The sequence below is a fragment of the Cyprinodon tularosa genome, unplaced genomic scaffold (genome assembly GCF_016077235.1).
Source record: "Cyprinodon tularosa strain WSP-4 unplaced genomic scaffold, ASM1607723v1 ctg1187, whole genome shotgun sequence".
Lineage (NCBI taxonomy): Eukaryota > Metazoa > Chordata > Actinopteri > Cyprinodontiformes > Cyprinodontidae > Cyprinodon > Cyprinodon tularosa.
Genome location: NW_024037989.1, coordinates 53,286 through 78,311, shown reverse-complemented (window position 1 = coordinate 78,311; position 25,026 = coordinate 53,286). Strand labels below are relative to the sequence as shown.

General features: G+C 43.2%; 1 protein-coding gene across 1 annotated transcript in view; it reads right to left on the bottom strand.

Moving 5' to 3' along the window:
• Window positions 1-24,457, bottom strand: part of LOC119771978 (transient receptor potential cation channel subfamily M member 5-like) — a gene marked incomplete at its 3' end in the record, with an annotated part of 86,316 nt that extends 61,859 nt beyond the window's left edge. The window contains exons 1-10 of the mRNA XM_038268216.1: window positions 23,816-24,457; window positions 23,368-23,429; window positions 21,562-21,739; window positions 17,583-17,763; window positions 14,032-14,201; window positions 13,772-13,949; window positions 11,210-11,274; window positions 9,989-10,219; window positions 9,440-9,542; window positions 2,988-3,106 (exon numbers count right to left, since the gene is read on the bottom strand). Of these exons, the coding sequence (XP_038124144.1) occupies window positions 2,988-3,106; window positions 9,440-9,542; window positions 9,989-10,219; window positions 11,210-11,274; window positions 13,772-13,949; window positions 14,032-14,201; window positions 17,583-17,763; window positions 21,562-21,739; window positions 23,368-23,429; window positions 23,816-24,457 (1,929 nt within the window). The remainder of the gene's footprint in view (window positions 1-2,987; window positions 3,107-9,439; window positions 9,543-9,988; window positions 10,220-11,209; window positions 11,275-13,771; window positions 13,950-14,031; window positions 14,202-17,582; window positions 17,764-21,561; window positions 21,740-23,367; window positions 23,430-23,815) is intronic.
• Between the last annotated feature and the right edge of the window lie 569 nt (window positions 24,458-25,026).

Genomic DNA, 25,026 nt, shown 5'->3' with positions numbered 1-25,026 from the left:
ATGGCAATCTCGCCTCACTTTGTCATGCGATCTACCAATAGTACCTTGGCGATCGACTGGTAGATCGCGATCGACGTATTGAGCACCCCTGGGTTAGGGCATACAGCTTGGGTCCCTGAGCAAGACCCTTAACGCTAGTTTATGCTCAGAAACCAAGTCGTCAGCGTGTGTGTCGCAGTGAAAGCAGATATGCCCCGCCCCCTTCGCAGACACTGCATCTCTCCCAAATTGTAGTTGACCTCAGACAGCTGGCCTCTGATTGGTCAGTTCTCCATCCGCTCTACACTATGCATATTTCCTGTTTGGTTCCTGGATCCCCGCTCTTTTTGGCCCTCATGTACCTCCGTTGTCGGAGAAACTCGCCCCCACTTCCTCACCGCCTCGGCCATATCTAGACCCACAGCTAGTTCCTGATTGGTCCTCTTGCGTTGTGGCGTGGAATAACAGCTCCTTCTCAAAATATTAGCATATTGCAATGTAGTTAATTATTTTCCATAATGTAATGATAAAACTTGAACATTCGTATATTTTAGATTCATTGCACACTAACTGACACATTTCAGGTCTTTTATTAATACGGATGATTTTAGCATTCAGCTCATGAAAACCCCAAATTCCTATCTAATAAAATTGGCATATTTCATCCGACCAATAAAAGAAAAGTGTTCTCAATACAAAATGTACAAAAATGTACAGTTATGCACTCAATACTTGGTGGGGAATCCTTTAGCAGAAATGACTGCTTCAATGTGACATGGCATGGAGCCAATCAGCCTGTGGCTCTGCTGAGGTGTCATGGAGGCCCAGGATGCTTCCATAGCAGCCTTTAGCTCATCCACAGTGTTGGGTCTTGCGTCTCTCTACTTTCTCTTCACAATATCCCACAGATTCTCTATGGGGTTCAGGTCAGGAGAGTTGGCAGGCTAACTGAGCACAGTGATACCATGGTCAGTGAACCATTTACCAGTGGCTTTGGCTCTGTGAGCAGCTGCCAGGTGGTGCTGAAAAATGAAATCTTCATCTCCATAAAGCTTTTCAGCAGATGGAAGCATGAAGTGCTCCAACATCTCCTGATATCTGCATTGACCCTGCCCTTGATAAAACCCAGTGGACCAACACCAGCAGCTGACATGGCGCCCCAGACCATCACTGACTGTGGCTACCTGACTCTGGACTTCTGGCATTTTGGCATTTCCTTCTCCCCAGTCTTCCTCCAGACTCTGGCACCTTGATTTCCAAATGACGTGTAAAACTGAGCAACAGTCCAGAGATGCTTCTCTGTAGCTCAGGTCAGGCGCCTCTGCCGCTGTTTCTGGTTCTAAAGCGGCTGACCTGGGGAATGCGACACCTGTAGCCCATTTCCTGCCCACGCCTGTTCACGGTGGCTCTGGATGTTTCTACTCCAGACTCAGTCCACTGCTTCCGCAGGTCCCCTAAGGTCTGGAATCGGCCCTTTTCCACAATCTTCCTCAGGGTCTGGTCACCTCTTCTGGTTGTGCAGCGTTTTCTGCCATTTTTCCTTCCCACTGAGGCGCCTTGATGCAGCAGCACTCTGGGAACAGCCTATTGGTTCAGAAATATCTTTCTGTGTCATAGCCTCTGCCTGAGGGGGTCAATGATGGCCTTCTGGACAGCAGGCAGGTCGGCAGTCTGACCCATGATTGGGGTCTGAGTGATGAACCAGGCTGGGAGTTTTAAAGGCCTCAGGAATCTTTTGCAGGTGTTTAGAGTTAATTTGTTGATTCAGATGATTAGGTGCATAGCAGCTCGTTTAGAGACCTTTTTCATAATATGCTAATTTTGTGAGATAGGAATGTTGGGTTTTCATGAGCTGAATGCTAAAATCATCCGTATTAAGAAAATAAAAGACCTGAAATATTTCAGTTAGTGTGCAATGAATCTAAAATAAATGAATGTTCAAGTTTTATCATTACATTATGGAAAATAATGAACTTTATCACAATATTTTGAGAAGGACCTGTAACATAGCGCAGACCACGCTTCAATATTGGCCATAAATCAAAAATATCTGCATCAAGCTCATTGGAACACACTGTTGTGGGAGGATAACCAGCCCTTTAACCCACACTGCTCCCCGGTGGCCGCACAATGGTTGCCCTCTGCTCCCCAAGGGGATGGGTTAAATGCAGAGAGTGAATTTGGTTGCTCTGTACTTGTGACAGTGGAATGAGAATAAAATACTGGGAAATCATCTTCATTCCTCTGAGCTGCTTCATTATAACAACCTCTCTCAGTTATTCCCTGCCAGAATGTCTCTTCCTTGCCCATGTGAGGATCCCTCCAGGGTCAGTTTCAGCCAGAAACTAAAGTATTCTAATAACCATTTTCACATTGAAGGCCCATGATAAGGGAGCAGCTGTTTATCAGCCTGTCAGTCTTGTGACCCATCATGTAGCTCAACCGAACCAGTCATCAGTGAAGAAGCATGCTAGCATTAGCATGTCATGTCTGTGGCCAAAGGGGTGTTTACAGACCTTTTGTATTGGGGTCTGATTTTCCTCTAGAAAGAAGCGATGAGGCTCCATCTGACATGTTAATAGAGCATTGAAGCACCTTTTTAAAACATTGTTAAAATAAAAAACACAGCGTTTCTGGGCAGCATCCTAATCATAACCTGTTCATCACGGAAAACTTTTTAACCTTTAAGCCAAGTGGAAAAGCTCTACCCTTGATGTGTCTTAATGTATTGAGAAACTGTGATATGAAATGTGTAAAAAAAATAAATATTGAAGGCAGATCATTGGAGGCAACAGTAGAAGTTTCACCTCAGGCTTTTAATATTGCAGCCGTTTGTTCTAATTATTTACATCATTTGCTCTGATCTTGGGGTTAAGACATAAGAACTAATGAATTGTTCAAATTTTGGTTAAGATCAGAAAACTAACTGTATATTATTTTCAAAAATGAAGGCAGCTTAGAAGCTCACCTTAATAGCAAAAACATATTTTATGTCATAAAAAAATTACCTTCCATAGTATGTCTCCATTGAAGAGTTCAGCTTTGGCGATGTCCACTCGATTCCAGGCCACAGCCAGTTTTAGCTCCTCTTTGTACTCACTGGCCTTACTGGACACACGCTTACTAGCTGTTAACAAACACATCAGGAACACAACATTCATTTGCCGGAAATTATCATAAATGAGATTAGTTTTGTAATCTTTACTGCTTTAATAAAATCAATTGTAAGTTTAAGTTTTCACAAATTCTTTAAACTTGGTTGTAAACGTGATTTACTTTAGAAAAACTTTTGAAGAGTTTCAGTCTGGCTTTAGAGCTCATCATAGCACTGAAACAGCTCTGGTGAAAGTCACTAATGATATTCTCATGGCCTCAGATAATGGACTTGTATCTGTGCTCGTCCTGTTGGATCTCAGTGCTGCATTTGATACAGTTGACCATAATATTCTTTTAGAAAGACTTGAATATTTTGTTGTAATTAAAGGAACAGCTCTAGACTGGTTTAAATCTGATCTATCTGATCGAATTCAGTTTGTTCATGTTAATGATAGATCTTCAACACGCTCAATGGTTACCTGTGGAGTACCACAGGGATCAGTGCTAGGACCAATTCTCTTTACTTTATACATGCTCCCAATTGGTAGAGTTATTAGACAGCATGGGATTAATTTCCACTGTTATGCTGATGATACCCAGCTATATCTGTCTATAATCCAGATGAAGCTAACCCATTACATAGATTACAGGCATGTCTGAAGACATAAAAACCTGGATGACTCTTAACTTTCTGCTTCTGAATGCAGACAAAACAGAAGTTATAGTCTTTGGACCAGAGTCTCTGAAAAAGAAGCTGATTAGCCAGTCACTTCATTTGGATGGGATTAAACTGATTTCAGATAATAAAGTAAAAAATCTTGGTGTTATTTTTGATCAGGACCTGTCATTTAAATCCCAGATCAAAGAGGTTTCTAGAATTTCCTTCTTTCATCTGAGGAATATTGCAAAAATGAGCAATCTCCTGTCCAGGGGTGATGCTGAGAAACTAGTCCATGCATTTGTTACTTCAAGGCTGGACTATTGTAATTCTTTACTATCAGGAAGTCCACAAACTGTAGTTAAAAGCCTTCAGCTGATCCAAAATGCCACAGCCACAGTTTAGGTATAGATGCCAGATCCTAGAACAGTGTGTTGGCTGTGTTACTTGCAGGGTTGCAGGCCCTTGCCTTTACGCTGTATAAAACTAGGATTTATGCCATCGCAGGAGAGTCATTACCTGGATTTCTGTGAAATTTCATATTCACTGCAATATGAAAATCTGGCTGTCAAATATACAAGTAAGCAGCTATATAGCCATAGCTTCAAGTTTTATATATATAGATATCCGTGTATTATTTTTCTTGTTTGCTGTAACAGTACAACTGTGAAGGGTAAATATTAGACTGCAGTTGCATCAATGGGGGATTAATAGAGAACCAGCAGGAAAACCCCCACTGAGAATCAGGCTGTAATGTTTCTGTGAAATGGATAATTGATCATGAAGAGCAGAGAGTCTGGCTGCAGACCTGCACTCTCAGGACCCTTCATTGCAGACCTGTAAAACGGGGTCTCCTGCACTGTCAGGACCAGAAGTTTAGTGCGCATCACGTGTTTGCTTCTGGATTAGAGATTATGACAGTTTTAAACTGAGCATAGGAGCAGTTTAAATTACACAGTGAGCAAAAATCATCATAGGAAAGCCAACCATCATTGTAGTTTAGAAAATGTCTTATAGACCAAATGCAGATTTTAACCATTTGTCCTGAAATCAGGATGATTTTCCTCAGTCTGATTACTTCCTGTATGTGATGCAATAATTAGCTTCCAGCTTGATTGAAGCCCAAAGATTACTAAATGAAAAAAGTCCATCTAAGCAGATAAATTATGTTTCTGGTTTTTATTTATTTCCTCTTCCCTCCATTAATCTGCAGTGGTCGACCGTCTGGACAGAAGAAGGTAACGTCACCTATTGGGTCATTTTGCATTGAATTGGATTGAAATCATCCCAATTACTCTTGATTAGTTTAAAGTTAATTGACCTCATTCCAAGTTCTTTGAGAAACTTTGGTTAAACATAAAGTTCAGATGCTTAGGGTGTGGCGGTGGGGGTGCTGGGGGGTCCCAGTCTGAGTTGCGGTGTACCCCTGGTGCCTTTTTCCCTGTCAGGAATCCAGTTTGTGTGGTCTGTTTTGTGTCTGTCTCTCCCTCCACCACCAGGTGGCACCCTGTCCTTGTTGGTCCTCCCTGCACACCTGCAGCTCTTTGGATAATTATCTGGAGGATTACTTAAGCAGTGGACTGTCACTACCTCGACGCCAGAGTGTTTGCCAGTTTTGGGAACTCTAGCCATGCTTAGATTAGCAAAGTCTAATCTGAGTCTTTGTTTCACTGAGTCAAACCTTGTTTTTGTCTTTGCCTTTGACATGAAGTCCTACTGCATACTGGAAGTTTGGTCTTCTTCCCCTGGAAGGATTGTTTTCTGAGTTCACACTGAGCAGGGGAGAAACCTCCACATGTGCCGTTCAAGTCCCTCACGGAAATCCAAGTGACAGTCCGCTCCAGTGCTCCTCTGGGTCTAAAGAATGTCTACCTGTCCACTCTTCAACATGTCCCCTCTTCTCTGGATCAATCCACACAGGCTGGATGCAAAGTGAGAGAAGGACCCCCCCAAACACTTCCTAGTTCCTGTTCACCAGCTCCCTGAGTTCCAGATCATACCCCCTTCTACCCTTACCTCAATAAACCTGTTAAACCTTTGCCTTACTCCCTGAATGGTTCTCTGCATTTTGGGTCAGACCTCTAAAACACATCATGACATTCCCCTGGTGGAGGGTAGAGAACAGGGTGCTTATTAGGGTCAGTAGGGGGGCTGGCTCCCTGGAAGAACCCAGTTCCCCAGTCCTTTGCTCCCCATGCTTCCCCTCCCGTGCTCTATCACACCATAGGACCCTGGGGAGGAGATCCTAGGTCCCAATTTTTAATGAAGACCATAATCAGCATCAGATACTTCACTTATCAATTAAGATTATTATTAAAGAGTATAGCATCTCCAAGACACACATATAGAGGGCATTAGGGTGGGCATATTTGGGGCCCTGGAGGGGTACAGCCTTTCTAGATTTGCTCCTGCTGATCATGCCTAACTTTGGTTGTTAGAATGCATTTAAGCACTTAGAGTTCAGGGTGGGAGATTTAGGGGGCACACCCACCCTCCCCTCTTCTTTTAAACACACAGTAGTACAACAGGCTTCAACAATACACCCAAGCAGGAGGGGGGGCTGGTTGGGTTCTTTCTCTCCATTCCACCTCAGGATGGGGCGGGGCCTTTCTGGCTCTCCTTGGCGTCTTCTTGGGTACCTGTGCTCGGGTAGCCTGGATGCCGTACTGGGCCTGGTGGGGTGGACTTAGGGGCTAAACCTTTTTCTTTCCCACACATATGGATATCTAAGGGATGCCAGCTCCTCTTGATGCTTTTTGGATGCCCTCTAGTTTTCTGTTGTCTTCTTTTAGCTGTTGTTATTTTTTTCTGTCACTCTAACATCACACAGATGTGGCTGTAGATGTCTAGGAGTTACTGTATAGCTGATCACTCTCAGAAATTTCTGTTTTATTTAAGCGTCACACCTGCTTTTCCATAGTTATGTGGTGCAGAAACTCTGCTTTACTCCTTTCATAGTGTCCTCCATGCTCCGCCTCCGGCGGGGGGTTGCACAGCCTGCTTAAAAAACAGTGTCTGCAGGAGTGTCACTTTAGGAATTTATTTCTTCTATTCAATGGGAGTTGGTCTAAAACTTGATTTAATTTCTACCAAATAAATACATATAATAGATCCAAAACTCAAATATCATCATCTTACTGTCTTACTCTATATAAAGACCAAGATAAAAAGGCCCAGAGACTTTCTGTAATATTTCTGTCTTTAATTCATCTTTTTCTATTCATCATATTAGGATGTTGTTTTCTTTTATTGTCAGGAAAAAGATGAATGATTTATGGATGCTGGAGATTTCTGCATCATCAGTATCATATGAGAGACGTAATAAACAGAAAACAATCATTTTATTGATCTCAGGTTGAAGAAATTTCCTCTCTGCATTTAACCCCTCCCCTCGGGGTGCAGTGGGCTGCCATTGTGCGGCATCCAGGGAGCAATGAGGAGTTAAGGGTCTTGCTCAGGGACCCAGAGTGTCAGTCTGTGGGATTGGGGCTCGAACTCAAAACCTCAGTATTCCAAGCTCTATGATTTAACCATTATGCCGCCCCTACACACCACGCCGCTCCTCCCTAATAGAGCCCCTTCCCACCCCCCCTACTAGGCCCCCCTCCCCACTCGGCCTCTGCCCCTTCACACTAGGCACCCTCCCCACTAGGCCCCCCCTCCCTACAGATATTATGACATCAGTTATTCCAGTAAAATCTGTTGGCTCTGTTAAATCTGGTGTGTCTGGTTTCGGGGCAGGAGCAACGGCAGCCATCGGTTCCTGTTGTTTGTCTCTACCTGTAGGTCCAGCCCATCATTACACAAAGGCAGCCGCCACACTCAGTGCTTTCTAGGAAAACACGCCTACACTGACTCTCACTTCTAGGAAATGTCTTCAGATCTCTTATATCCAGCAGTCAGAAAACACCTCTAAAAACAAGCTTCCAATTACTAATTTTACTATTTATCACTGCGATACAGAAGAGGGCCGCATTGTGTAACTGAAACAATATTTGATATTCATGAATATCAAAGGTTTTTAAACACCAATCAGAAAAGGATGGTTTGCTTTTCTGTGAAGTCGTCTCCTTCATGCTTCCTAACCCTGAATATATTCCAGTGCTAACTGCTTTTAAAGCTGCAAGGCTGCCAAAAAGGCTCCGCCTGGATGTTTCTGGTCTGTTAATGAACATCAGACCACAACCTGCATCATGAAGACTATGCAGCACAGCAGGCGGGTCAGGGAGGATGATGAAGGGGTCAAAGCGGGGTTGAGTTCTAAAACAATATTAGAGCAAGGAGAGCAGTAGAGGAGCAGCAGCTGAATGGGAATGCAGAGAAGTCAGATAGGAGACATGCAGTAAAAGGCCAGAGTTTCAGTTTTAGTCTACAAAAGAAAATATGGAACAAAACTTCAGCAAAGAATCCCCATGGTGACACATAGCGGTGGTAGCATCATTCCATGTGGCTGATGTTAGTTAAAAGCCTTCAGCTGATCCAAAATGCTGCAGCCAGAGTTCTGATGAAAATGAAAAAGAGAGATCATATCTCTCCTATCCTGGCTTCTCTTCATTGGCTTCCTGTTAAATCCAGAATAGAATTTAAAATCCTCCTTCTCACATATAAAGCCTTAAATGGCCAAGCTCCATCTGATATCAGAGATCTGATTGTTCCTGATGTTCCTAACAGAGCACTTCGCTCTCAATCTGCAGGTTTACTAGTGGTTCCTAGAATTTCTAAAAGTAGAATGGGAGGCAGATCTTTTAGTTATCAGGCTCCTCTCCTGTGGAACCAACTACCAGTTTTAGTCCGTGAGGCAGACACCCTGTCTACTTTTAAGGCTAGGCTTAAAACTTTCCTTTTTGATAAAGCTTCTAGTTAGAGTGGCTCAGGTTATCCTGATCTATCTCTATAGTTCTGCTGCTATAGGCTTAGACTGCTGGAGGACATAGGGACCCCTTTTTCATCATTCTGCTTCATTCTATCTCTATTCTCCCACTCTGCAGAATCTGTTAGTTCAATCTCTAACGTTCTGCTCTCTCTGTACCTTTTCTGTGTTTTTCAATCTACCCACATTTTGCCTTCGTATTGTTGGTTAATACATTTGTTGGCTCCTGATCTTTGAACTTCCAGATCAATGCCTTTTGCACCATGTTTTTTTTTTCTCCCACAATGTTTTCATTTGATCACTGCTGCACTTTATGATGTGCGGCTGTTAAACTACTGTTCATTTACTGTCTGAATGCTGAGCAAAACCAAATTTTGTTTAGTATACAAAGAATGACAATAAAAGTCGTCTAAGTCTAAACCAGTTTTTTTGTGTCTTCTGGGAGTTAATCTGTGTACTAACCCTCGTAGAAGCACTATATATTTCTGACTTTCCTAGTTGGTAACTGAAAGCTATTTGTTTGGTGGACCTTCCAGCAAACCTCTTCTTGCTGATTCTCTTGCCTGGATTCTGGGTCATCTAGCCTTTTTAGAAACCACTGCTCTATGCTCTATGCCCAGGGGGCATGACCTCAAAGTGACTGCAACGTCCTCGCTAGCCTTAGCCTGTCTAGCGCCATCAGGTATTGGATCAGTCCTTTAGTGACTGGAATCATCCAGGTTAAAAGCAAGTTATTTTTGAAGTTCATCAAAACTTTTAAATATGCTTTTATTTTCCTAAAATTTATTTAAAGTGCACTTCAAAACGTCCCCCCTAAGTAAACTGGTACCACCTACCTTTGACCAGTGCTTTTAGAAGAACTGTGTCAAAGTCATCGGCTCCCTCCTGCTTCCCATCGTAAACAGTGATGAGGTCTCTCCCCTGATAAATACTTAGAGCCTGGAAATACAAGCAGAAAGGCAAACAACGTTATGTCACCTTAGTATCATGAATTATCAGCTAATACTATATTATTATCACATAAAAAGAATCATTACTTCAAGCCTGAACCGGCAAAGTTTAAAATGGTAACATGAGTTTCACAGATAAAGCTCAAACTTACAGAAAAGGGAAAGTGTGTGTTTGTGCTTTTTTTGGGGGTGGAATGGATCTGACTGATCAGAAACTGTTGCAGCAGAGTTGATGTAAAATATGGAGAAAGTTGAGGCTGTGTAAATACTTTTGACAGACAAAGAAACAGAAGTTAAGACTTTGGCTCAGAATGAGAAACTAATTTAGATCAGGTGTCCCCGCTGGCCACCTGTCTGCGGTCCCGCCTCTAATTGAACAATGGCAGCTGTGACATCATCTCTGCTTTCTCAGAAAACACTCCTACAGTCACTCACACTGTTGACCAGTTTTTCTGGCTCGGCCTGATCTGGGAAGTGTTTGCAGACTTTGTCACGGACTCTTTCGCAGATGTCTGCACTGACGGCCTCTTCATCAGCTGGAGCAGAGGTACGGCTGAGCATCACAGCCGACTGGTCGTCAACCAAGTCGCTAATAAAATCAGCTGCTGGACCGGAACCAGCCAGAACCAGCCAGGGCGTCAGCTTCTTCAGAGACATGTCTAATCTCTAATCCAGGGAGAGAAAGAAGACATCAGTGACTAAACCAGAGGACTAGAGCCGCACTAACACAATGAAGGCATTTGATAGTTTCAGTAAAAATGTTTAAAGGTTTCAGGATGTTTTCAGGATTCCAAACTCAGAGCAAAAATATCCACTTCAGCTTCAATATTATTACATTTTTAATTGACTAATTAAAATCACTCTTTAATCCCCCTCCTCACACTCTGAGTCTGCCAAGCCAATATTCTGATTCCTTAAAAATGGAATAAATATTCTGATTCCTTCCTTCATGGATTATATTTTATTTTTTATGTGTGAGGCATGTTTGGACTGGGGGAACCTTATAATCTGGACCTAGTGTTGGGATCTGGGGATGTACCACCTTCCTCCAGCAGAGTGCGCCGTGGGTCTCCTGGGCTGGAGCCCTCCTGAGACGCATCTACTCATCAGGAGACCTTCCCTTCATAAGCAGCTGCCAGACCTTCCTTCAACGCTGCAGTGTTGATCTTAGTTTGGTTATCTGGATATCTGTATTATCCTGGAGAAAAACAATCGCTGCCTGGAACCTGCCTGTCTGCCCTCCGCCTCCACCTCTGCCCTCAGCCCTCAGCCTGCTGACTAGCCTCTGGACCCACAAGGTTCCCCCACTGCTGATCTGATTCTCTACTGAGCAGGTATTAATCCAAGTCACCTCAATACTGCAAGTTTCCTGGATCCACGCTAACTGATCTGTCCTCCTCTAGTGGCTTCCCTTCCGTGACCAGTCTGACGAGCCAAGATCCTGTGCACAATTATTGTAAACTTTGTGAATAAACTATTTAACCTTTTCCCTGTCTGAAGAGTGTTTCTGCATGTGGTTTAGACGCTTAGACCCCAACATGACAACGTCTGGGCCTCCCTATTGAAGCTGCTCAGATATTTGAACCCATCAGATCTTGCTCCACTGTTGCACCTGCAGATTCAACCATTTTTAATGCAGTAAATTAGTAAACTCACCTCCAGAACACTGGCCTCTCCTGACACTAGCATGCAGAGGACTGGGATTTCAATACTGCCGCTGCCTGGAAAAAAAGAACTGCATGAGACCAGAACAGGTGATGCCATTTATAGCAAACCATCCACTATAGAACAGGTGAGGCTGTTTATAGCAAACATCCACTATAGAACAGGTGAGGCTGTTTATAGCAAACATCCACTATAGAACTGGTGAGGCTGTTTATAGCAAACCATCCACTATAGAACAGGTGAGGCTGTTTATAGCAAACCGTCTACTATAGAACAGGTGATGCCATCATTTGGAGGACATAGGGACCCCCATTTCATCATTCTGCTTCATTCTCTCTCTGTTCTCCTATTCTGCAGAATCTGTTAGTTCAATCTCTAACCTTCTGCTCTCTCTGCTTTTCCTCAGAGTAGCTTTGCCTCGTCTGTTCCTGTTTGGCTGTGACGTCATCCTGGAAAAAAAACATCAGCTGTGCTGCTTCTATCAACACCCTTGTTAATAGATGTTGGAGATCGGCCTGTTTTCCAGTGTGGTCCTGTTTCTCTGACCGTGACTGAGTGGATGTGCTCTCTTCGTCCTCTGGCATGGGAGCTGCCTTGGAGCTCGTCTGCCTGGCTGTGTGTTTCCTGGACGGGGCCGCCTTTTACAGCTGCTTTTTGTATCTCTGCTTCTGTCTCCTTGAACCCCAGTGGGCCTCAGCAGATGGCCGCTCACACTGAGCCTGGTTCTGCTGGAGGTTTCTTCCTGTTAAAAGGGAGTTTTTCCTCTCCACTGTCGCTACAAGCATGCTTAGTGTGGGGGATTGTATTTGAGTCAATGAGTCAATGCAATCAACTGGTTTTCCTTAGATAGAAAACTTTGTATCAATTTGACTGTATGATCTGGTTGAACTGTAAAGTGCCTTGAGATGACATGTGTTGTGAATTTGGCGCTATATAAATAAACTGAATTGAAACTGAATTGAATTTATAGCAAACCATCCACTATAGAACAGGTGGGGCTGTTTATAGCAAACCATCTACTATAGAACAGGTGAGGCTGTTTATAGAACAGGTGATGCCATTTATAGCAAACCATCCACTATAGAACAGGTGAGGCTGCTTATAGCAAACATCCACTATAGAACAGGTGAGGCTGTTTATAGAACAGGTGATGCCATTTATAGCAAACCATCCACTATAGAACAGGTGAGGCTGCTTATAGCAAACATCCACTATAGAACAGGTGAGGCTGTTTATAGCAAACCATCCACTATAGAACAGGTGAGGCTGTTTATAGAACAGGTGATGCCATTTATAGCAAACCATCCACTATAGAACAGGTGAGGCTGCTTATAGCAAACATCCACTATAGAACAGGTGATGCCATTTATAGCAAACCATCCACTATAGAACAGGTGAGGCTGTTTATAGAACAGGTGATGCCATTTATAGCAAACCATCCACTATAGAACAGGTGAGGCTGCTTATAGCAAACATCCACTATAGAACAGGTGATGCCATTTATAGCAAACCATCCACTATAGAACAGGTGAGGCTGTTTATAGAACAGGTGATGCCATTTATAGCAAACCATCCACTATAGAACAGGTGAGGCTGCTTATAGCAAACATCCACTATAGAACAGGTGAGGCTGTTTATAGCAAACCATCCACTATAGAACAGGTGAGGCTGTTTATAGCAAACATCCACTATAGAACAGGTGAGGCTGTTTATAGCAAACCATCTACTATAGAACAGGTGAGGCTGTTTATAGAACAGGTGATGCCATTTATAGCAAACCATCCACTATAGAACAGGTGAGGCTGCTTATAGCAAACCATCCACTATAGAACAGGTGAGGCTGCTTATAGCAAACCATCCACTATAGAACAGGTGAGGCTGTTTATAGCAAACCATCCACTATAGAACAGGTGAGGCTGTTTATAGAAAACCATCCACTATAGAACAGGTGAGGCTGTTTATAGCAAACCATCCACTATAGAACAGGTGAGGCTGCTTATAGCAAACATCCACTATAGAACAGGTGAGGCTGTTTATAGCGTTTATTGCATTCCTGGGAGCCAGTAGATGGGACGCTCTTGAATTAAACTTGTTTCTTTAAATATTCCAAAGATGCACTTTTCAGTTAGTCAATTCCCAAACCTGAAGCCTGTTTCCCCGACAGGAAGACCAGTAAACGGTAAATGGTAGTTATGGTAAAGAGGATTTCTCCTATGGGACGGAACATAATCAGAGCAAAATATGAAACTATATTTTGAATTTCGAGCTAATTCTCTGATTCCAGCAGCAGCAGCCGTAGCAAGTCTGAATAAATAGTGGGGTGTGGAGATTATTAGTCCATAAGGAACTTCCTGCTTCCTCTTCCTACTTCCTGTCTTACCGCAGCCACTATCGGAGCGGCACTGATCATAGCCGCTCCGACTCATTTCCACTTTATAATAGGAGTCCTTTGACCCAAAGACTGACTTCTGTGGTCCAATGGTTCCTACCATGTCAATTCAACATTTATTAAAAGATGAAAAAGGGTTAAAAAAAACCCCAAAACCTTCTTACCCCAAATGCCTGTGCGCTGATGGGAAATGTAGTCCTCCAGATTAGCTTGAAAGGCTGCCTCTCCACCTCGCTGACCAACGCTGCCATCGTCCACCAGGAGGAAGGCTTGGCAGCTGTTGTCCAAACAGTTGGTGTCATGTGTCGTGTTCTGGACGTAATACCGAGCTGGGAAACTTCCCTTCAAACCAGCAACACCAGAAAGTAAGAGTCAGCAGCCCTTCTTTTCAAACTTACTTTAAGGTTATTAGACTCTTGAGTACCTGGGCATTGACAAGCTGCTTCCTGTTGTACACCAGACCCCAAGGGGCCACTCCGATGGCAATGACCTTTTTCTGGGATTCAGCTGAAGCCACGGCCCCATGGTCTTTCACAGCCTCTCCTACGCAGCGGGACACTCCCTCTCTCAGACCTCCCATCAAAATCCAGGTCTCTGGAGAAGTAAAATTAGAGATCCTGAGGCAAGTAAGACCTGAGAATAAACGCTGGAGATATTACAAGAAGCTAAAGGCATCAACCTAAGATATGAGTAAAGGAGCATTTCATCATTTCTAAAGCATTTTATGTTGATCGGAAGAAAAGATGCTAACTCAGCTTTGCTTAATCGCAAACTTCTATGTTTGACAAATATGAAACATTTTAGGTTTTATGAGCCAAAAAAATTAATTGCAGTGTTTTGCAACCAATAAATTATATAGTAACACACAACAACTAGAAACTATTAATATTAAAGTAGTTTTTGTTATTAAACACAATTTTCCACTCAGTCATATAATGAAGTATTATTGGTATTCAACAGGACTGGGACACTGAGCCCTGTAGGAAAACACTATAAGTTTAACTCAATATCAATACTGTAAAAAATACCATTTTTGATTCTACATTTTTAAGGTTAAGTTTTTTTATGGTTAAGAGCAAAAAATATATAAATTATAATATGAGACACCAACAGAAATATAAATGATCCAAAGGATTATTCACTATATGGGCTCAATTAGTCATTTAAAAATGATTAAATCAACGTGTTAGAACCGAATAGAGAAATAAAATAAAAATTATGAAACATATCCCTGTTCTGTAATGATTCTCTTTCATCTATTTTATAGTGACCTTTAAAGAGCAGATCAGTGTTTAAATATATGCGAGGAATTGGTTTTTGAATCAAAATGTACTCATATGAACTATTTAAGTTTTCTGTGTTGTTTTTGTGAGAACATTTTATTTCTGGGTAAGTTAAGTCTGGAGTCTGCTTAGCATCACAGTAGTAAACAGTGCAAACCAATGCTAATTCACAAACCAAGACACTTTAACCATATGATTGAGCACAACCCAACAACTATGAGCAGAGAGCGAGCAATGGGTGAATTAACTAATTGCTCTATAAATGGTTTCAGTTTTTAATGGAATAAAGCTTGTGACAAAGCTAGTCCTCAGAAGCATTGTCATCTCGCACAGTTCAGTCCAGCAGCATCCTGTTTCATTTCTGAACTACAGAATTTATTCTAAGAGATTTTACACTGTGATCTCTTTAGAAACTGAAAACAGATCACACAGCAAATACTCTGAGGGTAAGTAGTGAGAAACAGCAACTGCTGGAGTGTCAATGGCCTCTGCTTCCTGCACTGCCAGAGAAAATAGATCTGGTTTTGAAGTTTCTCCAGCATTTATATTGATCCCAACCAGCCATCCACTGATCTCCTGGTTACTGAGCATTCTGCTCCCTTTAGATCTGCCTGGATAACGGAACGGAGGCGGGATCTCAGCCCCTCTTAGGGAACAAGATTAATGTCAGCATCATTTCAGCAGAGTTTTTACCGCCCCCACCAACTCGATATTTGAAGTTGATTGAGGCCGGCTATATGCTAAGAGGGGTAGTGCACCTAAAATCCAACCTACCAAAAGTAACTGAACATCACTAAGGTTCTGCTGTGCATTGCAGTACCCTGCTCCTTTAAAAAAAGGATCAATCAGTAATCAGTATACAAATGAGCCTACAGGTATCCTGACAAGCAACCGCCAGGAGATTTCTCTGTCTCTGTTGGTAGAAGTATTTTAAGTTCATCCCTTCTGACAGCCAGAGACAGAGGCGGTGCGTCAAGCACTGTATTATCACTCTTGCACAGGTCAAGAATAGGAAGCAATAAAGTCACCTGTTACCTACCAGTGATCAACCTAGGTTTACATAATCATGTGACACCGGGAGTTCAGTCCCTTCTGATCTTCTTGCCTGCAGGTTTAGTTGTAAATGGTTCTACAGACACGTGCATTCAGTTGTCTTTCTGCTTCCTCTGTCAGTTTGCTGGCTGCTAGTGCTCAGAGCTGTGGGTGTACTCACCCTACAGGGGCTGTGCAGGCGGCAGGTCAATCAATTAGGCCAACAGATGTCCTCTGCATCTGCGATGACCCTGTTTTTTTCTTTGTCAGACAGCTGATGCTGTTTGCTGTTCTATTGTTATTCCGCTAGTGGCGTCTTCTGCCCATGCTGAGTTTATTTGAAATGGTTTCCATAACTGGTTGCTACAACAGCTAGGATGGCAGGGCCCCTTGCTGCAAAGCAGGACGCCCCTACGTTTAGGATGGGGAAGATTCCTGCCTTGAAAACTGACCTCCCTAGGAGGCCCTCTGGGCTCGCGCCAGTCGTCTGCGACCACAGTGCCGCATCACAGACTATTTAAGGAATTCCCTCTCCCATCTTGCTCTTAGCTTCAATCAATCAATCAATCAATCAATCAATCAATCAATCAATCAATCAATCAATCAATCAATCAATCAATCAATCAATCAATCAATCAATCAAATCAAATGTTTCTAGATGTTGGAGCTTGGCCTGTTTTCCAGTGTAGTCCTGTTTCTCTGACTGTGACTAACTGGATGTGCTCTCTTCATCCTCTGACATGGGAGCTGGCTCGGAGCTCGTCTGCCTGGCTGTGTGTTTCCTGGACGGGGCCGCCTGTGGAGCTGGTTGACAGTTGCCTTTTGTATCTATGCTTCTTTTTCTATGTCTGCTTCTGTCTCCTTGAACCCCAGTGGGCCTCAGCAGATGGCCGCTCACACTGAGCCTGGTTCTGCTGGAGGTTTCTTCCTGTTCAAAGGGAGTTTTTCCTCTCCACTGTCGCTACAAGCATGCTTAGTGTGAGGGATTGCTGAAGAGTCAATGAGTTGATGCAATCAGCTGGTTTTCCTTAGATAGAAAACTTTGAATCAATCTGACTGGATGATCTGGTTGATCTGGATCTATAAAGTGACCTGAGATGATATGATGTGAATTGGAGCTATAGAAATAAACTGAATAGAATTGTGTACTTTTTAAACCTTCATCCATAAGTTGCTAGCATTTAAGAAAGAGGAAAATGAGGTATTGTTATTCAGTTCATTTAAGCTGTTAATGTAGGTTAAAGTTCCAGTAGGTGTCAACATTTAGTGACACAGTATGAATTCGGTTTGGCGATGTGTGAAAACAGTTTATGAGTCTCATCAATCCATCACTATCAGAAGCCAGTGGCAGGTCGGTCAGTGGTAAGGCACAGCAGGGTGCCAAACAGAATCCAGACCTCTACCGAACAGAGCCTCTGGTGGGGTCTATATGCTGAGAGCTTGATATAAGGGCAGAATAACCCCGTAGTGGAATCCCCTGGTGGCAGCTGGTGCACCACTTTGGGAATCCCTGCTCTACTTAGTCCTTTCATATATGCTGATTTATCTGGTGGTAAAATATGGTATTATACTGAAATAACTTCCAATCTAGACTCTCCTGACCAAAATGATTGTTTTCACTTCCATCACCCAGGGACCCATGCAGAGGTAGGGTTCTCACCTGTGTTCTGTGCAGCCCGTATCAGCCCTTTTCTCAGGATGTCTCTCACCCATGGCTTGATCTTTTCATGCCCCTCACCCCCCACCACTGAAACCACCAGGTTGGGTAAGGGCAAGCGCCAGTGTGCTGTCATCAGAGTATAGATGATCTGTGGAGGTGTGTCGCATGAAAGCCGCAGAAACTAAAAAAAGACAGACAGCTTTGCATCAATATATACCATACCATACCATACCAACTTTATTTATGAAGCACTTTATACACCGAACAGGACCAAAGTGCTGTACACAATCATAAAATACAATAAAATTATAAAATAGAGAAAAAACGAGTGTAAAATACATATTAGTATACAAAAAGAATAAAACAAAGTAAAACGTCTCAAATTGTGTCAAAAGCCAAGGAAAAAAGATGAGTCTTAAGAAGGGACTTAAAAGCAGTAAGAGAAGAGGCCTGTCTTCTGCTCAGAGGCAGATCGTTCCACAGCTTAGGAGCTGCCACAGAAAAAGCTCGGTCTCCTCTGAGCTGCATTTAGTCTTTGGGACCCTCAGAAGCAACTGATCAGCTGACCTGAGGGAACGGGAGGGTGTATAAGAATGTAACAGCTCAGACAGATAAGAAGGAGCAAGGCCATTAAGAGTTTTAAAAACAAATACAAGAATTTTAAAATTAATCCTAAAATGTACTGGCAGCCAGTGTAAGGAAGCTAAAACAGGGGAAATGTGGTTGAATTTTCGTGTACCTGTTAAAAGACGTGCAGCAGCATTTTGAACCCTCTGAAGATGAGAAATATACAAGTCGCTGACCCCTGTATAAAGTGAGTTACAGTAATATATTGGCGAATGCAGCAAATCTCTCAGGTAAAAAAAACAAACATAAAACCTACAACAAACCAAGAGTTTTATGCAGAAAAATATACTTTGCAGTCTTTACCACAAATTCATTCCTGAGTTTAAATGGACTTTTGGAACTTTGCTGATAGGGATTAAATACATGTGAACTAGAGCAGCGCCAGAGCAGTAAAACATCAGCAATGACTTTAGACAGCAACTGCCCAGCAGTCTGAAATAAATGGTACAAAAGGAGAGGTCTGTGTCACTAAACTTAAAGACAGTGATATTTCAGACATCTTTGTGTAGTTCGGCATTGACAGACAGACAGAGAGACAGACAGAGAGACAGACAGACAGACAGAGAGACAGACAGACAGACAGACAGACAGACAGACAGACAGAGAGACAGACAGACAGACAGAGAGACAGACAGACAGACAGACAGAGAGACAGACAGACAGAGAGACAGACAGACAGACAGACAGACAGAGAGACAGACAGACAGAGAGACAGACAGACAGAGAGACAGACAGACAGACAGACAGACAGACAGACAGACAGAGAGACAGACAGACAGAGAGACAGACAGACAGACAGACAGACAGACAGACAGACAGACAGAGAGACAGACAGACAGACAGACAGACAGAGAGACAGACAGACAGAGAGACAGACAGACAGACAGACAGACAGACAGACAGACAGACAGACAGACAGAGAGACAGACAGACAGACAGACAGACAGACAGACAGAGAGACAGACAGACAGAGAGACAGACAGACAGACAGAGAGACAGACAGACAGAGAGACAGACAGACAGACAGACAGACAGACAGACAGACAGAGAGACAGACAGACAGAGAGACAGACAGACAGACAGACAGACAGACAGACAGACAGAGAGACAGACAGACAGACAGACAGACAGACAGACAGACAGAGAGACAGACAGAGAGACAGACAGACAGACAGACAGACAGACAGACAGACAGACAGACAGACAGACAGACAGACAGACAGACAGACAGACAGACAGACAGACAGACAGACAGACAGACAGACAGACAGACAGACAGACAGACAGACAGACAGACAGAGAGACAGACAGACAGACAGACAGACAGACAGACAGACAGACAGACAGACAGACAGACAGACAGACAGACAGACAGACAGACAGACAGACAGACAGACAGACAGACAGACAGACAGACAGAGAGACAGACAGACAGAGAGACAGACAGACAGACAGACAGAGAGACAGACAGACAGAGAGACAGACAGACAGACAGACAGACAGACAGACAGACAGAGAGACAGACAGACAGACAGACAGAGAGACAGACAGACAGAGAGACAGACAGACAGACAGAGAGACAGAGAGACAGACAGACAGACAGACAGAGAGACAGACAGAGAGACAGACAGACAGACAGACAGACAGACAGACAGACAGACAGACAGACAGACAGACAGACAGACAGACAGACAGACAGACAGACAGACAGACAGACAGACAGACAGACAGACAGAGAGACAGACAGACAGAGAGACAGACAGACAGACAGACAGACAGACAGACAGATATCAATGAACCACTGATTATTTAATGCTTGACCATCAAACTTTCTCCATGCCTTCAATAGCTCTCCCATTAACCATCCTGCCCATTGGATTGATTCATCTGTTTCAATCAAAACACTCCAGTGTTCTTGGTGCTGATTCTCTACTCAGGACTAAATCCACAGACCAAATCTGATGAAACCACCAAGAGCTCAGACTAGGAATGGCTACTATTAAGGATTATCCGATACAGCTGTTCCTATCGATACTGCTTATCAATCAATAATCTTCAGCCGGGCATACACTGTACGATATTTGAATCGTTGTACGGAGCTACAGCTCAAACTGGATGATGAAATAGCAGGGTTTAAAAGTTCCCAGCTCACAATGTCTGTTCTTCCACTTTACGGCCCGATGCTGTAATGCGGTCTAACTGCTCACACTGTACGTCCAGAAACACATGTTGGACTCAGCTGTGAAAGATGGTGCCGGTCGGACTCATTAATCTGGAAGAAGAAGAAGAAGATTTCCTTTATATGCACATAAGCAGTGCGTGAGGTTGTGGTAAATCGGCTCATAGACGCTGATAGCTCTGATCGCCCCTCGCTACCCCCTGTACACTAAACGATGCAGGATGCAAGAGGAGGCTGAAACTAGGGCTAAAAAGCTTACACTGTGGGCGTGGCCTAAGGGAGAGAGCAAATACGTAGTAATCAGCTAATTGGGAGCAGGTGTGGACAGAGGCAGCTAGAAGCGAGCTAAAAGGAAAGGAAAGGGGAACTAGGGGGGAACAAAGAGTGATCAGGGAACACAGGGTTAAATACAAAAGAACTTAAATGAAGCTAAAGAGGAAAACTAGAGGATAAGAGAAGGAACTGGAGGCGACTTAAGATAATCATGAAGGCATGGACAATGTAACATGACAGGATTGACGTCCTGCTGACTGAGAGCTGAGCAGCAGTATTAAAGGAGCAGAAAAAGTCAAGCAGAGAAATCAATCACAGGAGCTGAAAATGATGCAGCTGGACTGTTAAAGAAGTACAAAAATATATATAAAAGTTGAATGAAAACTACTGATGGAGGAAAGAGGTGCAAAATAAAAATCAGAATTCTCCATCAACCATTAAAGCTCTGGACATGAAATGAAATGTAATCCGTGCTGCGCTGGGTGAAGGATGGACAGAAGCATGAATTCTGTTTGGAAGAAGAAATTTGAGAGACGAGGGTTCGATTAAAGCTCTAGAAGATTTCAAGAACATAAAATTTCTCCTACTGTGATTGAAACTTTAATGTATAACAAATATGCATGTGCCTGGCAGTTATTGTAGAGCAAAACAACTTAATAAGCCCTAAAATCAGTCATCCTCTGACTAAAGAGGTGAAAACTTCCCCAGAGGGAATACAAAATATTTTAAATCAAATACACAAATCTGAGAAATAAGAAAAGCAAAAAGAAACCCTGAAATGTTTTGAACTGACAAAATTGTCAAAGATTGACAACTGGAATTAAACAGGACAGAGGAAAAGCTGTAATCTGCCTGCACTGGTTAGGTGTCCAGATTGTGCCTGGAGAGAAGGATTCTTACATGGCTATGTCTGCGTCCAGCTCCAGCAAACTCCAGTTCTCCAAAAGCGTCAGTGGGATATTCAGACGAGTGCTGCCTGCTGTCCCACTGAGTAACAATCGCTGCTCCAAAGTAGTCTCCTGTGGCCACCGAGTCGTGGACTTCCCGCACAACGCCGCACTGGCAGAGCGCTCCATTACTGCCATAGAAAATAAACACACTTATGCTGCGGCCAGCCTCCTAGACACTGACAATCACACACCTTAGTTCAGATAATAATATACTGATCAGGAAGAATGTTGGGTACTATTAAGAAGAAAATATTTATAGAAAGGTCAAATACAGAATTATGATTTAAAAATATATATACCAATGGTCTTTATACCTCTGTAGATTAAAACTTTTAATGATTAAGGGATTTTATTTCTGTGCACATCGATCAATAAGTATATAATAATAAACCAGTGTAGTCCTGTTTCTCTGACTGTGACTAACTGGATGTGCTCTCTTCATCCTCTGACATGGGAGCTGGCTCGGAGCTCGTCTGCCTGGCTGTGTGTTTCCTGGACGGGGCCGCCTGTGGAGCTGGTTGACAGTTGCCTTTTGTATCTATGCTTCTTTTTCTATGTCTGCTTCTGTCTCCTTGAACCCCAGTGGGCCTCAGCAGATGGCCGCTCACACTGAGCCTGGTTCTGCTGGAGGTTTCTTCCTGTTCAAAGGGAGTTTTTCCTCTCCACTGTCGCTACAAGCATGCTTAGTGTGAGGGATTGCTGAAGAGTCAATGAGTCGATGCAATCAGCTGGTTTTCCTTAGATAGAAAACTTTGAATCAATCTCACTGGATGATCTGGTTGATCTGGATCTATAAAGTGACCTGAGATGACATGATGTGAATTGGAGCTATAGAAATAAACTGAATAGAACATTTACAGACTAAAATGTTTACTCTTGATCTAAAGTCATATTATAAACTGAAATCTGATCTCAGGGTCCCATTTTTCCCCCTGTGTTCAGCATCCAGCATCCTGCCCCCCTCATTCACATCAAACATGATGACACTTCATTTTGTTCACCTCCCGCTGGAAAAGGAACCTAAACCAGTCTGAGGTCCTCTGCAGCTAACAGGTTTTTCTCTTTCCTGATTAATCTGGATTTAGCTCCATACTTTATCCCCTCAAGCCTTCCCTGCTTTTCCCCACAGCATGATGCTGCCATGTTCATGTTCATAGGCAGTTCTTATCACTATAAGAAAACAACAACAGTTTTTCTATTTTTACATCGTTTTGCAAATGACTGACAGATCTGAATGAGTAATATTCAGGGACACAGTTTCATTTGAACTGGAGATGCTAGAAAAAGGATTCAACTAGAAAAGATAGAAAATCCCTTTATTTTCCCACAGTGGGAAATCTTCTAGGAGCCTTAGAGCTAAAACTGCAAATAATTTATTTTGGATGTTTCAATTAACAAAACTAGTCTCTTTACTATAATTTTGTAATCTTCTTTCTCTTTTAAATAATAAACTTTTGTGAATAATTTGATGATAAGAATTAAGAGAAAATGAGGAAATCTTTATGTCCTCAAAAATACAAACAAATAAACAAACAAAAACAAAACTTTAAGAGGTCCTTGGACATTATAATAATTCTCCCTTGGATAAAAAAATCCTCTGTTAATATTGTGGGAAAGATGGTGTGAAATATGTAGTGATTTATGACACAATTCTGGTGAATGACTGATGAAAATAGTGGTTAGGTCAAACTTTTGTTTGAACATAAATTAAACTAAAATACTGCCTGAAAGGTTAAAACTCAGAGAAGAAAGTTACCTCAAAGTGTCTTGGACATAGGTAGTGCAGACTCTTTTCTTGATGATTTTTGGAATCCAGCTCTGTAAACACAAATAAAATAGTTAATATAAAAAAAAAGATGGAGCCTAAATTGTACTTTTAAACCGATGAAAACTCTAGAGACTGAAGTATTAGTCCAATGGGTTCAATTTAATCCAACAAAACTGTATCAAACTGTCAGGTGGTGTGGAGAGCCGGAAGCAGGCAGAGATGAGTTCTTCCTGGTTTAACGTACTTCCAAAAGTTTCAGAAACAAAAAGTCCAAAAGCAAATAAAGAAAACGGTGAGAAAACCAAAATCTACTGCAGGTGTCTGAACAGAAACTCCTAACTGATGGTGAAACAGCTGCACCCTGGGGGAGTCAGACATTACACCTGCTGAGGTCTGCACCCTGGGGGAGTCAGACATTACCTGCTGAGGTCTGCACCCTGGGGGAGTCAGACATTACACCTGCTGAGGTCTGCACCCCGGGGGATTCAGACATTACACCTGCTGAGGTCTGCACCCTGGGGGAGTCAGACATTACACCTGCTGAGGTCTGCACCCTGGGGGAGTCAGACATTACACCTGCTGAGGTCTGCACCCTGGGGGATTCAGACATTACACCTGCTGAGGTCTGCACCCTGGGGGAGTCAGACATTACACCTGCTGAGGTCTGCACCCTGGGGGAGTCAGACATTACACCTGCTGAGGTCTGCACCCTGGGGGAGTCAGACATTACACCTGCTGAGGTCTGCACCCTGGGGGAGTCAGACATTACACCTGCTGAGGTCTGCACCCCGGGGGAGTCAGACATTACACCTGCTGAGGTCTGCACCCTGGGGGAGTCAGACATTACACCTGCTGAGGTCTGCACCCCGGGGGAGTCAGACATTACACCTGCTGAGGTCTGCACCCTGGGGGAGTCAGACATTACACCTGCTGAGGTCTGCACCCCGGGGGAGTCAGACATTACACCTGCTGAGGTCTGCACCCCGGGGGAGTCAGACATTACACCTGCTGAGGTCTGCACCCTGGGGGAGTCAGACATTACACCTGCTGAGGAGATCTTGGATGCCATGAAGCCCATCTATGCAGCTACACCTGTAATGTCTGAGGAAAACTCCCCAGCCTTATCAGCAGCATCACTTCCTGCTCAGCTCCTCCATGACTTTCAAGAAAACTGATCTGATTCTGTATTAGTGAAAGAAACACAATCCTCCATTTTTGAGGACCTGAACTAGAGATGAGCAGAAAGAGATTTAAATGCGGCGGCAGCCGTGGATCCACTTCCTCTCCAATGATGGGGGTCAGCACATCTGCAGGAGGGTGGTTTCATGGTCAGGAGAGATCAGACCACCATTTCATATTTGATTAATTCAATTCAATTTCAATTCAGTTTATTTATATAGCGCCAAATTCACAACACATGTCATCTCAAGGCACTTTACAGTTCAACCAGATCAAATTGATACAAAGTTTTCTATCTAAGGAAAACCAGTTGATTGCATTGACTCATTGACTCAAATACAATCCCCCACACTAAGCATGCTTGTAGCGACAGTGGAGAGGAAAAACTCCCTTTTAACAGGAAGAAACCTCCAGCAGAACCAGGCTCAGTGTGAGCGGCCATCTGCCGAGGCCGACTGGGGTTCAAGG